Source organism: Clarias gariepinus, chromosome 21 (assembly GCF_024256425.1).
Source record: "Clarias gariepinus isolate MV-2021 ecotype Netherlands chromosome 21, CGAR_prim_01v2, whole genome shotgun sequence".
NCBI classification, from domain to species: Eukaryota; Metazoa; Chordata; class Actinopteri; order Siluriformes; family Clariidae; genus Clarias; species Clarias gariepinus.
The window spans coordinates 19575702-19594697 of record NC_071120.1 but is presented as its reverse complement, the minus strand read 5'-3'; the positions used below and the strand labels follow the sequence as shown (position 1 = coordinate 19594697).

The following is an 18996-nucleotide window of genomic DNA, read 5'->3' as shown; positions in this document are numbered from 1 at the left end:
AAAAGAGAAAGTAATGTAGCTTTAAAAGAACAGTTGAATAAAATACAAATTATATGGAGTTTGTAAAAACCTTTAAGCTTCCCCATATTGCTCAAATACTGTATTCATCAAGTTTTTTTACACAAAAGATTTTAATATTCTGTATGTATTTGCTAATCATTTCCTTGTATTTTAAAGTTTATATTGTACCTATTCTCTGAGTAGTGTATAATTATTGACATATTTCCCTTTACTTTGCTCACACAACTGTAAACGCTTATCTCTCAAACCTTAATTAAATATGATTAAGCAAGTGCCAACACCCCCCCCCAAACACACACAAAATGATTACATAATTACCCTTAATTACTGTAATTAATTGCTTCCTTATTATTGCTAAGTGCAGATAACTCCAGACGGAAATTAGTTACTTAAAAACATGACACTGTCTGATAAACTGGAACATCAACCCAGTATTGCAGAAAATGTGTGCCTTGCATGAAAATATTATTGTGACTAATAAACTAAGTAAACTTATATTGACCCAAATAGAAATTAAATCTACATTCACTCATTTTCTAAAACAAAAAAAAAGAACATATATTATTACAAGATCATAAAGTGCTTTTAAACATAGACGGACTAATGTCAGACCTAAACAAAAGATGAATCACCATTAGATTACTTGCAGTATAAAGTGGTATAAAGAGAATACCAAGAACAATTTGTATATGCATATTTGTGCACTATTCTGTTTAGCTTTATTTGTTTAAATCATATGGTTATACTGTATATCATAAATCTCGCATATTGCTTTGAAAATCTGATGTGTAAATATCTTTCAAATCTTCTTTAATTAGAACAGGCAAAGCTTTCTGCCTCTGTGGCAACAGAAATTCATGGTATTGATCTGTTTTGGGGGAGATGAAGAGTCAAAACAACTTTTAAACTCATATCATAAACCCTGTGGGAACATGACAAAATGGAGTATAATTAAACGTTTCGAATTTATGATGTGCGTTCTCTTAAGCCCAGGATCTGTCATGGAAATCCTGCTGTAAGTTTTCAAGCCGCAGCAACATCCTCATCCTTAATGATCGCCTCTGTCTGTGAAAGGCAACAAAAAGATAAATTAATGAACAGCAACATGTGGCCTCAGCTATTATTTTACTGACATTTCACTAAGCGTCGCAAAAATGATGAGAAACAGGAGCTAAGCCGACCTCACATGCAGTGCATCTAATAGTCATGCTTGCAAGAATCCTGTTCCAGCCATGCTTGTGGAAATCCTTTAATAACTGTACTTGTGGAAATCCTTAAATAGCTATGCATAGTCACTTTCCAATCTGGATTCTAGTCCACAGATTAATCAAAGTACCACTCTGGGGCGTCATATACATTCACGCTCAGTAGATTGCAGTGCAAATTAAAAGCAATTCAACAAACAATATGTCTTTAATAACTTTTATTAAATATTTGATAAACACACCAAACTCAGTGTTTAACCTCTTCTTAATCAGTGACTAAATCCAACTTAAGCAGCCATTCAGATGGGATTTAATTTCTTTGCATCTGGGTGCTTTGATTGGATCATACAGGCATCCCGAAAGTCTCCATACACATGGGAAATTAACATAATTAAGACATTTCATGCATAGCACCAGATGCGTCAACATGAATTTCTCATAGGTGTGAGAGACCAGCCTGTGATGATGTTTTGTAAGTTCCATTTTGCTAAAAAAATAAAATTCTTCTATTTGAGGTAGTCTATGTCCGTTTTTCTCCTTACTAGAAAGGGACCGTCTCTGCGGTTGACAGATAATTTACAGTAAGTCCCATTAAGACAGACTCGCCCATGATGCTGTATTTTGCATCGGAAAAATTAGAAGCTGCTTCTAGTTTCTGTATTTAGCTACCAAGCATGCATACCCTTTTCCTGAACTGCAAAAATAAGAAGGGGCGTTCAAGTCAAACCGGGACTTTCGATTGGGCAGAATAAAAGGACACAGTTATGAGAGTTAAAACGCATTTTATTTCTCTATATAATCCCCTGTTACACTAATGCACTCATCCCAGTCTTTCACTAGGGAGAACGTTTTCACAGTCTGCTGGAGCCATGATCCTGATTCATGACTAAAACGCTGGCGTCCCAGGAACACCTTTAATGGTCAAACGTGGCCAATAACTCCCAGATTAGTTCCTGTAATGTGCAAGTGGTGTTTATGAATGCTTGTGTTTACAGTTCCCACAGACAGATGCGTCTCTTTTGCAAACTTGCGACAAGTCATCCAAGGATCAGGTGTTCATCGCTGAATGTTCACAAAAACTATTAAAGCCTTTTTTAAATTGTTTGCACCATTCAAATGTTTTTCCCGCGGCTCATTATTGTACTGGGCTTGAAGTCTTTTGTAAATGTTTTGACTTGAATGTTTCACATACAAATGCTTTGAAAATGTGGGGTGGGGGTCCTTATAATGGGTGGGTGGGTGGGATGGGTGATGGGTGGGGGTCCTTATAACTGTATCTCCATACTGTCTGCATTAGGAGCTTATTAACAGGAGAGAGAAAATTAAATTAATCAAAATTAAAGCACAATCCCGATTAAAAGGACATAGTAAAGGGACTGGTACAATATCAACTACAAGTATGGATTAACATCATTCTTTAAAATAATGTTTAATTAATTACGAATAAACAAATGAACAACAAATAGAAAAATTTTGTGTTTTTTGCTCCATTATTCATTCCGATGTCTGAACAGAAGAGTGCCCACCTGTTTTTGGCACATGTGTGCAGGTGAATGTTGGGAGCAGCAACTGGTGGTCAGATCCAACCACATCTGGCTCTTGGGCTCATCTCCCTGGAACTCTTGCTTGATCCTGGAAACATAAAAAGATATGGTAAAAGCTGTATGAAGAACCAGTCTACTCACAAAGCACTCTAGTTTGCCTAAACTTACTTTATTTATTAGCCAGTATTCACATTTACCGTGTTAACTTTAAACCTTAGCACATTTCTTAACATCTGAAGAACAAAGCCTTTGTATAAAAACAATCCAGTAAGGCCTGTAAAATATGTGCATGCTGATTTACTAGAACATCTTTCCTGTTTTGTGTAATTGCCTTATTACATGTGCAAGTGAAGACCCTTGTTTCTAATTGTGAAAATGGATTACATTTTGCACCTGCATTGTGATTTGAAGTGCTAAGCCTGAAAGTTACTTTGGGAACAGTGATCGCACAAACAAATTATGATCAAAGGCATGTATGAAAATTTATTAAAATTGCCAAACCTCCGTTGGAGATGAAATAAAAACATTTTAAACCACTAATAGTGTTTTGACAATGTTCTTTCATTAAATAAATAAATAAATAAATTTTTTTTTTCCTTTTTTGATAATGGTTCCACGTAAGCTGAAACAACAGAATCTGTAAAACATTTTAATTTATACAACCCTTTGAAAACACACATTTACTTCATCTTTAGTTTACATTTCGAACAGTTTTTAATATGAGCTTGATGTAAATGGTTTCTCTCAGTTGGAAACTTTCGTTTTATCTCATCATCTATACCGCTCTATCCAGGATACAGAATCGTGGGGGCCTGGAGCCTATACCAAGAGACTTGGGGCACAAGAGGGGGGAACCCCCTGGACAGGGTGCTGATCCATCACATGCCACACACACTAACACACCCATTCACAAACTACAGGCATTTTGAGAATGCCAGTTAGCCTAATCTACATGTCTTTGGACTGTGGGAGGAAACCGGAGTACCCGGAGGAAACCCATCAAGCACAGGGAGATCATGCAAATTCCATGACCCTAGAGATCTAGAGGTGCAAGGCGACAGTGCTTGCAAAGTGCCCAGTTGGAAAGGGATAATTAAAATTACCATACAGGGTCTCCTCTGCTTATGAACGAGTTCCTTTCCAGAACCACGTTCGTAAGTCAGATCTGTTCGTAAGTCGGACAACATGAGTCTAAGGTAGGTATATGCCTTTAACGCAAATGTACAATATATAAAGCATACCAATCCACTTGACTAAATCTGTTACCTTTCCCAACACTGCCATCATATGGCCAAAAACCATAGTCTAAGGAAATCTCAGTGTTGTCTCTGCGCCTTTAAATCACAAGGGGGATTCCTGAGTGCCATTTTGTTTCACAGCAAATTTCCCCATAGGAAATAATGGAAACCACAATGATTTGTCCCACAACCCAAAAATATTTAAATAAAAATAATTAATAGAAAATATAAAGTAAAAATGTAAATAATTAACCTGTTCTTAACCTTTGAAAAGAATCAACCCCGACAGGGGAGGACTAGGATGAGCTTTTTTTTTTGTAGGATTTTTAATAATCCTAATTCCGAAAAATCCTCAACGAAAGAAAGTGGAAAACTCAAGTAAAATTAACATCTCTCTCTCTCTCTTCGGAATTAGGATTATTTACTATCAGGACAGCTTCACAGGACAGCCATTTTCTATCATCTTGCTTGAGGACTGATTTATTGAAACAAGTGAGGCCGACACATTTCTCCCGCACCCTCACACACACACACATACAATACACTGCAGTGTCTATTTTTGTACAATACACCTCAGCTACTTCCGCAATTTGTTCGTATCTGTGGAACTTGAATGTTCATAAGTCGGGGACTACCTGTATTTGTTATCAGCCGCATCAACATTTTGGTAGTTGCTTTAAAACATCATAGCCAACAATCTCAGGATAAAGTTCTTGCAGTGCTAGCTAAATATATATTATTTATTTAAGGAACATGTTTCTTTAGTGTTAGTGGCTTATTTTCTATGAAAGCTGTTAAATTCTCATAGTGGGCAGAAAACATATGTTGAATGACAGTTGGCTGATGGTATGTTTATTTTTCATTTTCTTAAAAAAATGCAATAGATGTTATAAAACTATAACAGAGGAAGCATGTCGTTGGAAGCAGACTTCTTTATATTGCACAGCACAGAGGTTACATGATTTAAGTCTCACTTTGTTTTGAATGCTGGAAACTCCAGTTGAAAATACTGTGAACAGAAGTTGTCAATCCTTGACACTAGCATTGCTGCTTTCTCCAATTTACTGTCCTGCAAAACAAGAAAGTTGAAAAGAAACAACTTCTTTGGTCAGTGTGACATCCAGGCTTTTGAAATGGCAGAAATAATAAGACTACATTTTGGAGACCTCAGTGCTGAATGCTGACACAGACTGTACAGTTGGATAATACAGTTCTTGGCACCTTGTCATGAATTCATGAGTAAAAGTGTACTTTTTGTAGGTGAAAAAAATAAATCTTGAAGAAAAAAAAGCATACTTGATGGACCTGCAAAAGCTCCTCATATGCATGCAAATTATTCTTGTTTACCCTCTGGCACCAATATTCAGATTTAATTAAATGCGTTCTAATGATTCCCAATTGTGTGTTGTCACTCTGTCTGGCTTAAGTGCTCATAGGCGTAGTTGCAAAGAAACAAAACAAAACAAAAAAACTAATGTGTAATCACAATAAATGTTGTGACATTTAAGAAAGAGGTAAAGGTTCAGAAGCTGTGGTACTTGTGCAAACTAGCCCTAACCATGCTAAACAGACCTGCCTTGTACATTGACTTGTACATAATTTTTTTTCGAATATTTATTAAGAGCTAATCACAGAGGTTGCTGGAGTCTGAAATAAAATTGGATTCTGTGTTTTGGTTCAACATCATACTGTACTCTCGTTGGACTTCGCCTCCAAATCACGAGAGGAATTGATGCAGTGATGTCAGCTGATCGCATTTAAAGGGGGAATGGGAAGACATTGACGGAAGATAACACTACATGGTGTTTACATGACGCTTGAACGAAAGCTTTTTTGTCTCAGACCTGTATTGGACAGTGAACCCTGAAATTAGGATTATTTACCATCCGGAGAGCTTTACAGGACAGCTATTTTCTATCATCGTGCTCCCAGACTGATTAATTTCTCCCACACCCCCACACGCAAACATGCAATATACCAGACATTTTATACATTCATTTACACACTGAAAATATTGTATATAATTGTTAATATTGGTATTTATTTTGCGATTTTTTCACATCTACGAATGTTCTGTATAAAAACTGTAGATCCGCAGTTCGTTCATATCTGCAGAAATGCATAACTCGAATGTTCGTAAGTTGGGGACTTACTGTATCAATCTCATTTTAGCCACCATGTACCAATTCTGTCTGGATCTGTGGTGCCTGATTTTGGACCTGTAGGCAGAATTCTGCAGATTTTTTTAAAGCAGCCCGGCTCTATTCATTCTGCTCATTTCTCCATTTAGGGATTAACTGGGGTTTAGGCAGAGTCAGCTCCTGCCAAGATGGCAATGAGAAGAGCTCTCATATTTGAGCTTTAAAACTCTTTTTCAGAAAACTATGGGTAATGTCACTGGAGGCCCGTCTAGGTCTTTTTATACAGGCTATGGACTCACTACATACAATAACACATACAAGGTCAAGTTTGCTCCTCTGGACTGCTGGTCAGAGATGCTGTCATACAATTGCAACCTCTGCTAAAAAGGGATGAACACTTGTGTTGTGGCACATGAAAGCATCTTAATTCACTGGCTATTTTCTTTCCTTTTCTTTTGCTATCACAAGCTAATCACATCATTTCTGTTTTTGAATGCTGCCTGTGTTCTTGTCATTGAGTCTAGAAGTGCTGCTGCTGTTAATTCTTTCTTTAAACACATATCAACAAGTTGATTGCTGGTTCCTACCTTTAAACATGCTGTGATGTCATTAGTGTCTGTGCAGCAGGCTGCCACTGTGCTTCTCATCACATCCTGAATAGTTGTCAGTACAGGCAATGAGACTGACACATGCTTCACCCCAATCTGGAACAGATATCTGGAAACAGATGGACAGACATACAGAGGTTATAGATGCTCCAAACATACAACAACAATGGCTCATATTTGCTTCAAATGCTTAAATATATTTATTGTTATTTACAGTAATTTTAGGCTTTATGTCCATGAAGACCTGGGGTGAAAGGAACTCTCCTTAAACACACTATTAATATATACACTTACCAGCCACTTCATTGGGTATGCCTATTCAACTGCTTTTTATTGCAAACATCTAATCACCAAAACAAATGGCAGCAATTCAATGCATTTAGGCATGCTTAAGATGAGCTGCTAAAGTTCAAACTGGGTATCATAAAAGGTGATTTAAGTGTCTTTTAATGTGACATGGTTGTTCGTGCCAGATGGGCTGGTGTGAGTATTTCTGAAACTGCTGATCTACTGGGATCTTCACATACAATCATCTCTAGAGTTTACAGAGAATGGTCTAAAAAAGAGAAAATATTCAGTGTTCAGGTAAAAAAAAATGTCTTGTTGATGCCAGAGGTCAGATGAGAATGGCCAGACTGGTTTGAGCTGATAGAAGGACAATAGTAACTCAAATAACATCTTGTCAAACCTGAAGTATGCCAAAGAGCTTCTCGTCGAACCTTGAAGCAGATGGGCTACAGCAGCAGATCACACTCATGTCAGCTGATGACAGGAACCTGAAGCTACAAATCACATAGGCTCAGCAAAAGTGGTCATTAGAAAAAATTGGGAAATTATTGCCTGGTCTGACTCTTCTCAATTTCTCCTGTGACATTCAGATGGGATGCATTTGGCATAAACAACAGGAAAGCATGGATCCATCCTGTCTTATATCAATGGTTCAGGCTCTTCCTGGTATAATGGTTTGGGGGATTTTTTCTTGGCACACTCCGAGTATTGTTGCAGACCACGTCCATCCCTTTATGACCACAGGATAGTGTCACAAAGCTAAAATCAGCTCAAATTGGTTTCTTTCGCGTTATGGCAGCCGACAAAACTGTAGCAACATGTTATCATGTCAATATGGACATAAAATCTCAAGGAAATGTTTTCATAACCTTGTTGCATCTACAGTATGACAGAATTAAAGCAGTTCTTAAGGCAAATGGAGGTCCAACTCAGTACTACTAATACGTACCCAATGAAGTGGAAGTGGCCAATATTATATATGTATATATAAGTTCAGCCTTCATTCATCACATAAACATTATAGCACAGTTTATTTTTCACATATCCCATATCTTGTTAGTAGGCTGGGGTCAGAATGGGGTGAGCCATTATACAGCACCCCAGGAGCAGACAGGATTAAGGGCCTTGCTAAAGAACCCAACAGCAGGAACCTGGTGGAGCAGGGGCTTGAACCGCTGACCTTCCGATCAGTAACTCAGAGCCTCAACACACTGAGCCATCACCACCCTTTATTTCTAGTTTACAATGTGTTTCTCTGCAAATATGTCTCTCTGCATGTCGGATACTGTCCAAACTGTCCAAAGATGGTCGGTAGGTACTGTCTAAATGATGGTATTTAAATGACATCAATACATACACCTACAACAGCCATCAAATTTAACCCCAAAACATTATGCCCAATGTTGCGTAGGTTCCCCCTGTATGATTCCACAAGGCCTTGGGGTATGAGGGGCTGTCTAGCACTAGTATGTTGGCAGCAGATCTTTTGGGTGCTGTTGGTTGTCCAGTGGGATCTTCTTGTCCAGCAAGCTTAACTGAGATCTGAAGAATTTGGAGGCCAAATCAACAATCTTGAACTCTTTGCCTGCTAGCCCCTACTTAGCAGTCTGTGATTTAAAGATGTTCAGTTCACCTGGCGGAGGTGCTAGTGACATGCCTGAATGGTGTAGAGTAAATAAACAATAAATCATCCTGCTTTTCACCCAGTGGTCCACCATGACCCTAACTAAGATAAAGCACTTACTGATTGAACTTAGTAATTGAACAAATGAATAAATGCTCATTGTTGGCACCAAGGAATAAGGGCTCTCCCAAAAATGATCTGATCCTAGCCTGTAACTTATTGTAGTAATTGTAGTAATCTGAAAATCCTTTCAATACTAACAAACAAATATATTTAAAATCATGATTGCTCTTCAGACAACACTTACACTATACAGTGCACGAGCTTGTCTAGAAACACTACATGACTCTAAATATGCCTTGATAAAATTAAGGGCTCAGGCTGTTTCTCCTTTTCCACTATAGAAGGTAAGCCATGTAGAGAGGACCACTTAATTACAATCTAGAATAAATGAATCATCGCCTCTCTGGGAAGCTGACATCCTCTCGGCATGGCCTCTTCCTTTCTTGTCCACCCATGCACACGAGCTAATTTATCAGCTGTGTGCAGCACGTCATAGCCTACTGTGCATCTTTGTACTAAGCACTGTGTGCCAGGCTAAGGTGCAAAACTGAGCAGAGACGTTCAGACACTGAAACAGAGATGAAAAAGAGCACTGAATGGGGCTCGGTAAAGATAACTTTTGCTAATTTTGATAATAATGTGAAAGTCCCACTAAAACTTGGAGTAATGAAAGGTTTTCAGTTAAAGGATTTTTTTTTTGTTTGTTTTTTTTGTTATAAAGTTCTGGAGGGGAATTTAAATTGTGGTAAAAATGAGACGATATTTGGGTTCTTTTTTTTTTTATGTTGAATACTGTGCATACAAAATAGAACCATAACCTGGTCTTAAATAAGCAGAATTAAGTTACTTAAGCATCCAGAGTCATTTATGCATTCGTTAATATATTTTAGAAATATGTCATAAATAAATAAATAAATAAATAATAACATATGCTGCAAATACCATGAGTATAGATGGTAACACTTTACTTAAAAGCAGTATTTACAGCACCACATGATACTTGCAGTAGCTTTCATGTCAACTTAACTAAATGTACCAAAATAAAAGTCCCAAATAAAAGTTTGGATTTAAATAAGCAAATGCCTTAGGCTCTTTGATAGAAAGTTCCTGCAGTGGTACGGATTGTTCTAGGCCTGACTGATGAAGTGAGTAGATTTTTATCAGAATACAGATCTTGTGGTTATGGAAAAGATGTTCATGTATTTCAGAAGGGTGAAAAATGGAAATTGCTGGAACTATGGAACTTCTGTCAGGGTAAGAAGGGATGCTCATGAAGTAATGCAAGATCAGTACCATAGTGCCATCAGTGGAATTTTCCAGGATAACATACAACACTAATATAATAATAATAATAATAATAATAATAATAATAATGAAAATGCTAATAATATATACATACGTTATATATACATATTTTCCAACATTTGGTTGTCATAAGGACTGCTGCGACCAGTTTAATGTCAAGTTGACACAACACAATGACATATTGATGTTATTATACTTTGCTTCAACTCCCATCGATTCCCCTCTCCGCCATCTCCTGAATACTAACCCAGTCTTCATTCACATTCAGCTCATTTTTATAACACACAGTATATAAGCACACAAAGTAAAAAAACAAACAAACAAAGAGTTCCAATCAATCTGTCCGGAAGGCTTGAGGATTATAATCAAGTCTGATTTTTTATTTTAGTTTTGAATCTTTTTCTTTTCTCAATAATTATGACTTGGCCTGCAATTCTGTCTATGCTTTGACTCTTTGTGTACCCACTAATCTATTCACCAGATTTTGGAATATTACAGCGAACCTCACACAGATGGGTCCTAATTGTCCCTCTGAGTCTGCAAACATTTAAAAATGGGTCGAGTGAGGATAAAAAGAGAAACAAAAATAGCTGAAAATGCGGGAGAGAAATCAACAGAGATAAATAAGATAAATGTAGCTCTGGGTACGTTTGCGTGGCGAATGCCACAAATAGAAAATAGAAATGACCTGTAGCCCTATGAGCATTTTTATGGCATGTGATATCACAAATACTCATCAGAACAGTTAGGGTTTTGCTTGTAATTGTTTACATAAGTAATGCAATGCATTTTGATATGTCTTTGGACTTTACCCAGTATGGAGTGTGACATGAACCAGAATCGGTTATCATCCTTACTTTCTTTCTTTCTTTCTTTCTTTCTTTTTTTCTTTCTTTCTCTGTCTTTTTTTAAAGGAAACTCTAGAAAGCACATGGGGAATGCATTCTTGCTCTGACAACTCCTCAAGGTCAGCAATATCATTAAAGTTCATACGTAAACTAGAGATATGCATGAGACTTTTACATTATATTTTCTTTGCACATACACATGATGTTTTCTAACATACTAAGTTTATTCTGTATTCCAAATTATGTAGACCAAAATAAACATGGAATCCATCATGGCCCTGACCAGATACCTAGTAAGGTATTTATTACTGAATAAATAAATCCTATAAATTATTCACACATTCCTGCGCACCTGTAGTTCACACACACGCATGCACGCGCGCGCACACACACACACACACGTATATATATATATATATATATATATATATATATATATATAAAATGCATTGTAGAATAAATGTTGAAATGAACACCTCTCTGTGCTATCTGGTCGGGCTTCCTCGCAGAGCTGTGCCGAGTGGATCTGCAGATCTGAAGAGATGACAGGATGTTTTTTTACGCTATCCATGCAGGTGACAGCATCCAGAGGGTCTTTGTTACAGCATCTTTGCAGTTCCGTAGATACGTTGCCACCATCCTTACAGAGGACCCTTTGAAAGCTGATAAACTAACACAGGTTAAGACAGAATATTAGTCTGGCAACTAAGGTAAGGTCACATTTATATTAACAAATTAAATAGTTAGCAATAATACATAACAATTTGGTAAATTAGAAATTCTAAAGATTGCACTAAAGTATTGCACTAAAGTATTGGCTTTTCTGTGTTCAACATTCAAACCCTTAAAGAAATTTAACATACGGTAGATCATACTCTGCAAGGCCCAACAATATCTTTAGGACAGAATTAATAATTTTTAAAAATAATAATAATAATAATTGCATTGTTATTGTATTTGGGAGTGTGAGTGTACTCTTTTTCACCTTACCTCTTCAGTGACACATTGAGGTTGTGGTTGCAAACAGCATTTTGCAAGCCCAGACTGAAACTGCTTAGAAATAGCCAATGCTTCTTCGAATGGTACTCTTAAGAGCCTTCCAAAATATGCAGTCAGCCTAAAATGATAAGGCAAGTGATATTTTTTTTTCTTACAGTTCCAAGCAATTGGCTAAACCCTACCCGTTTATGAAGTCCACTATTTCCCCTGTATTCAAGGGTGATACGCTTCCTGCAAGACATGTGAAACCAGCCACTGATGATTCAGGCACTGACGCTCTTGCAACGTCATAGAGCGACTAAATGCATTCCGGCTACGTCCGTACACATACGCTTAGAGACAACCCCAAATTAGCTAGCAGCAATTAGATTAAAATGAAGGCCACACTCGACACTAAGATGTGTCAGATGTACTTTTGCATGATTCCGGTCACAGATGGTGTTGCTTGTATTCAGACTTTTCAGATACTGGCTAAAAGGTGAGAAAATAAACAAGTAACATTTCCATAGATCTAGTAATTATCCACAGTGCCTTGCAAAAGTTACCCTTAAATAAATAAATGTATAAAATAAAAAATAAATAAATGAAAAAATACCCCTTGAATTTTTTCACATTTTGTCATGTTACAACCACAAGTGTAAATGTATTTTATTTGGATTTTATTTAATAAACCAAAACACAAAGTGGCAGATAATTGTGAAGTGGAAGGAAAATTATACAGTACATGCTTTTCAAATTTTTTTTACAAATAAAAATATGAAGAGTGTGGTGTGCATTTGTTTTCAGTCCCCCTGACTTAATATTTGTAGAACCACCTTTCGCTGCAATTACAGCTTCAAGTCTTTTGGTGTATGTACCAGATTTGTACATCTAGAGAGTGACATTTTTGCCCATTCTTCTTTGCAAAATAGCTCAAGCTCAATCTGATTGTATGGAAAGCATTTGTAAACAGCATTTTTCCAAATCCTGTCACAGATTCTTAACTGGATTTATGGCTGGACTTTGACTAAGCCATTCTTACATATACATATGCTTTGATCTATTCTTTAACCATTCCCTTGGCTGTATGTTTAGGGTCATTGTCCTGTTGGAAGGTGAATATCCACCTCAGTCTCAAGTCTTTTGCAGACTTAAACAGGTTTTCTGCCCTGTACTTGGCTCCATTTATCTTCCCTTAAACCCTGACCAGCTTCCCTGCCCCTGCTTAAGCAAAGCATCCCTACTACATGATGCTGCCGCCAACATGTTTCATGGTGGGAATAGTGTGTTTAGGGTGATATGCAGTGTTAGTTGCATTTACGACAAAGTTCAATTTTGGTTTTTATTTGACCAGAGCACCTTCTTGAGTACCTACATGTGTACCTACATGGCTTGTCACAAGCTGCAAACAAGACTTCTTATGGCTTCTTTTAGCAATGCTTTTCTTCTTGCCACTCTTCTATAAAGGCCAGAGTTGTGGAGTGCACACAACTAATAGTTGCCCTGTGTGCAGATTCTCTCATCTGAGCTGGGGATGTCTGCAGCTCTTCCAGAGTTACCTTCAGAGGTCTCCTGGCTGCTTCTTTGATTAATGCTCTTCTTGCCTAGCCTGTCAGTTTAGGTGGATGGTCATGTCTTGGTAGGTTTGCAATTGTGCCATACTTTTTCTTATTTTCGGATGATGGATTGTGACCAGACCTTATCAGGAATATACAAATGAGAAAAATACAGTCATCACCATTGGTCTACATGGTCCCTAGTTGGACTAGAGGTTCCGTGATGGATGGATGAATGAACAGTGTTCTGTAAGATGTTAACAGCTTGGGATATTTCTTTTTATAACCTACCCTTGATTTAAACTTAGCCACAACTTTATCCCTGACCTGTCTGGTGTGTTCCTTGGGCTTCATGATTTTGTTTGCTGAATTAATATTCTCTAACAAACCTCTACGGCCTTCAAAGAACACCTGTATTTATACAGAGAATAAATTACATACAGGTGGACTCTATTGACTAATTAGTTGACTAATTGATACCTGAACACAAATGCACACCACAGTTTTCAGATTTTTATTTCATTGATTCATATGCTATGGACAATTTGGAAATGCTGACCAACCTATGTTTCATGTCGTTGGACCAGAGTACCCAAAAAAACCCTACCAAGGAAGGGGAGAACAAGTTAACTCTAGACAGACAGATCAAGAGTTAAACCCCCGTCCCTGGGGTGACAGATGACAATGCCATTATACTCCATCATGTTTGGACACATTTGTATAGACACAAACTATAACTTTTTTTAAAGACATTTTTTTAATTATCTTGACTAATGTAAAAAAATTGCGTTATAAATACATTTTCACCAATCAGCCATAACCTTAAATCCACTGCAAGATAAAGTGAATAACATTGATTATTTTGTTACAGTGGTACCTGTCAAGGAGTGGGCTATATTAGGCAACAAGTGAACAGTCAGTTCTTGAAATTGATGTTGTTGAAAGCAGAAAAATATGGTCAAGTGTAAGGAGCTGAACAACTTTGACAAAGGGCAAATTGTGATGGCTAGACATCTGAGTCAGAGCATTTCTTTATTATTAAATAGTTTCACAGAAACAGTAATAATAATAAAAAAACCAGACATGTCCAAATGTTTGGTTTCAAATTCTTTTGTAGGGGCACAACTCACCCGATTACATTACATGTACATAAGATTTTGAATAGACAATTATATGGAGTGTTTTGTGTTCATATACTATATATATATATAAGAAAGATTTGAAACCAGTCTCAGAAAGATTTCTGTCTATATGTCTCTCCAGCCAGACAGAACTTAAACCTGTGCCTTAAATGAAATCAAAATAATGAGTGGGACGTTATGAGCAGTTATGCCTCTGCTGAAGGTGGAATGTACTAAGGGAAATACAACCTTAAAAACATGTAACTTTCTTCACAGTGCCGTTATTTATTTAACAAAAAATATAAGTCAAAAAAGAAAAAAAAAATGGCCAATACTAAATACATCCTGAATGCTTTCACAGGATTTAAGCGGGTAAATTGTAGTCAGGTGTCGCTAATCATCAGCCCTTAATTGATTATCTTATAAAAAAAACCTGGAGTTGTTTGGCTTCAATGCCCAGTGCCATGTTTGGCAAAAACCAAAAAGCATTTCAGTAGAAACATGGTTTTTCCCACCATCACTTCCCACAGGGGTGGAAGGGGGATGATTTGGGCTTGTTTTTGCAGCTACAAGTCTCTGTTTACCTCTTGTATATGTTAGAGGCAAATGTGTCATGCATCAGGATAATCCAAGGATCCAAAGCACACCAGTAAATCTACATCAAAATGACTGAAAAATAAAATAATTAAGGTTCAGACCTCAACCCAATTGATATGCTTTGGCATGATGAGAGAGCTGTGCATATTCATATGTCCAAAAACCTCAATGAACTGAAAGTCTCTTACAAAAATGTAAGAGACTGAAAGTCATACAAGAAATAATTACTTCAAGTTAAAGATGGAACAAGCTATTGAATCTTGTGGGTACTTACTTAGTATTGCCCACATGAAGCCACACGGTTAAATAAATAATGGCAACTTGGGTTGTTCACCCAAAGGCTTGAGACCCACTACAATAAAATGATTTTTATTATGTTTTTGCACACACACACACACACACACACACACACACACACACACACACACACACAAAAAAAAGGGTGCACTAATATTGCATGCATATTTCTTTCTTAGAAAAAGACAAGTTCATTGCAAGCTTAATATTGCCATGTTCATGATGAGTGTATGTACAATTGTGACACTTGAACCAAGGTTAATCACAACCAACTCCCTCTCTTGTTAAAGTTTGTGTCAATGTTCACATTTGAACTGCAAGAACAGCAGGTCCATTTTTCTTTTCTCCTCTTCAAGTTTAAAAGCAGCCAGTAACACTTAAGGTTAAGGTGATGTGCTAGCGTGCAGTGCATTTTTCTCTAGTGTGTCTGTCTTGCTAGACTGGCTTTTCTTCTGGACTGTTTATGCCGTGCGTGCTTAAAGGAAATATTCTATTCAGTAAACATTGTTTATACCTTATTATGTTCTGTTTAGGTCTACTTACTCTTAGCACAATATATGTAGTAAACTGTAAAAAGTAAAAGAGGAGCAATGGAGTGTCGACCCTGGCGTGTCATTGTATAGTGGTGGCAAATAATCGACATGTCTCACAGGCCAGGTAGGAATTTTGCTGCAAATCCTCACTGCAATAGAAACGCAGATATTCTTCTCATTCTTCTCATTTTTCTTTTTCTAACTTTCACTAAAGGTCGAGCAATTTTTCATTCCACCATTCAATTTCCATAATTTTAAATGTTAATTTTCAACCAGAACTAAACTAAAACAACCAAACTATTGCAATGGTGAGAACTATAAAAGACCACTGTAATGTATAAGCAATGATTTTTCCTGGATTCAACTGAAAGTTGGATTTACCCAGTCTTGTGAGACTTCAAATTGACTTCATTGTTACACATGTTGGAGAGAAACTTCAGGAAATTGGCTGTGCTCCTCTGTTGAAACCTCTGCAAATAGAAAAACATTGTTTCCAGTTATTTTTATTTCTCATTTAGAACTGTCACCTTTATAATCAATATCATCACTATGGCATGTCCATGTTAGAACCTGCATTAAACTTCTTATCTCCAATCCCTAACTCCAGGATGCATCATAAATCTATAGCTTGACCTTGTGCCTGTCTCTCAAACAAGTGCTTTAAATCTATACTTTTTTTTCAACTTTATTTCCAACAAAAAAGCATTCACTGCAACTGTCCCCCTTTCTATCGCCAATTTGGACACATGACACACTGCTTTTTCCAAATCTTGGCTTAGGTAGAGTAATTTTTTTTTCTGTTTTGAACTACAGATACAAATAATTGCGTGCACTGTGTCTATTATATTCCCTGTTGTTTTAGAAACTAGTCTAATATTTTAATAAATGTTCTTGAAACCCTTTAGAATAAAGAAAAAAATACTGATGTATTAATTTACAGATTTACAGATACACAGGTCAACTCCTTACTATATGCTATGGACGAGAAGACGACCCAGCATATTCCATGCTTCCATATTCCATAAAATAAGCTTAAGGTATTGAAATAAAAGCCATCAATCTAATTACATACATAAGACAAATGATAAAGAGAGGCCTAAAACTTGCAATATTAGGCGCTTTGCCAAGTGCTCCTGGTCAATTCCTCACCAAGCCACCAGATGGCACACTTTTTGGACATTTTCTTCTTCTGTTGTTTAATTCCCAGTTCTGGCTGTTTTACACAAGCCTTGTATTGTAATCATCAGCTTATTTAAGTCCAGCATTTTCTATCAGTTGCTTGGCATTTTATTTTCCCAGGGGGGTTTGCCAATTCATGAAGAGCTTGTCTTGGTTGAGTTCTTGTCCTGCTGTCGGGTTTGCTTTGCTAATTCATCCCTATTCTGTTTTTTTTTTTTTATTATTTCTGCTTGTTTTAATTTTATTAATAAAGCTTCACATTTTTGCAACTTAATCTGTGTCCTGTCATTGATTTTTGTGACAGAATCCATTCATCTATCTTGTTATCTCGTAGTCTACCTAGGGACCTGTAGTTTAACTTGGAGGCCATGGTGAACATTGTATTTATTATTTCACAGTACCCGGAGGAAACCCACCAAGCACGGGGAGGACATGCAAACTCCATGCACACAGAGATGGGAATCAAGCCTGGCCGGGAATCGGCCAGGCTTGATTCCCGTCTTCCCAATCATCGTCTTCCCCAATGATTCCCGTCTTCCCAATGATTCCCAATTCTAGACAGAAGATATCTTTGCCATGAGTATATAAGAACTCAACCTGGATGAGTCTAGAAGTATATCTAGAGATGCAAGAGCAGTAAGCTTTTTTTTGATAACCAGTGTGGTAGACTTATCATCTGGTTCAAAAAGGTGGTCATTTCTGACTGAATTCTAATCTCAGCATCAGCAAGGTCATCTCTCACACAGTAAATGTTAAGAGAAGACACCTTTTTTTAATATAAATTTTGCATAAATTTTTATTTTAATCTATTGAATGGTGTCCCAGATTGTATAAAAAATAGCTACAGGCTACTGTTCTGTAAAAAAGCAAAAAGGTGTTTATCGTTATATTAAATTTGTATAAGACATAATAAAAATGTCATTAGGTGGAGTTGTTAGTATACAGATAAACAAGATCACATTGGGGAAAAAAATATAAAAAAAAATAAAATGCATGCAAGAAGGGTTTTGTTACTACCCTCTCAGCTTTCAGATGTTATTACTGGAGTTTATGATAACTGATTGCTACCTTTAAGGAATTAAATAAGACTGACCTATCCCATTTACATAAGTATTTAGACTAATTATGACACTTGCAGTTAAGATCGGGTGCAGCCTACTCCTATCAATGGTCCTTGAGATGTTTCTACAACTTAACTCGAGTCCACGAGTGTTGAATTCATTGTCTCACACACACACATTTCTGCAGCATTAAAAGAGCACTCAAGAGCCTTGGTCAGACAGGTAACCAAAAACCCAAGAGATCCTGAGTTCCCTTGTTTATATGGGACAGGCTTCACTGCAGCACTCTACCACTTTGGCCTCTATGGTATTGTAGTGTGGGCAGCCATAAAGTCAAATGCACTAAACTGCACATGACCTTATTAAAAACCAACCCTATAGTCTAACCCAGTGGTGGCTGCATCGTGGTTTTCGGTGTCTGGGACTGGGACACAGAATACAAAGGAAATGAATGCAGAAAAATAAAGGGCAATTCTGCGCGAGAAAGTTCTCTGGGCTCAGGATCTCAGGCTAGAGACATAAAAATGGCGGTGACCATTCAAGCTTAAATTCTAGCTAAACTCAGCAAGCTTAGGTTGAAAAAATAATAATAATACTTTAAGTAGGGAATAGGCCAGGTCCAAACACGGGTTTCAAAAGGTCTATCAAGCTGTACTCTAAAAAGCTTTAAAAACGTTTCTTTAGTTAATGACTCTGGAACGTCCTCAGACCGATCACAAATTACAAGCCTAAAACCCCCTACTTCATTCATGACCATGACGCATTTATTCAGCTTCCTAAATGCATTCC

At 37.1% G+C, this 18996-nt stretch overlaps 1 protein-coding gene across 1 annotated transcript in view; it reads right to left on the bottom strand.

Moving 5' to 3' along the window:
* The window catches only part of gc (GC vitamin D binding protein), a 44463-nt gene continuing 25467 nt past the window's right edge, over positions 1-18996 (bottom strand). Inside the window, exons 6-12 of the mRNA XM_053481405.1 lie at positions 16349-16437; positions 11876-12002; positions 11362-11555; positions 6737-6866; positions 4983-5077; positions 2753-2858; positions 1-1086 (exon numbers count right to left, since the gene is read on the bottom strand). Coding sequence (XP_053337380.1) covers positions 1045-1086; positions 2753-2858; positions 4983-5077; positions 6737-6866; positions 11362-11555; positions 11876-12002; positions 16349-16437 — 783 coding nt within the window. The 3' untranslated portion in view covers positions 1-1044. The remainder of the gene's footprint in view (positions 1087-2752; positions 2859-4982; positions 5078-6736; positions 6867-11361; positions 11556-11875; positions 12003-16348; positions 16438-18996) is intronic.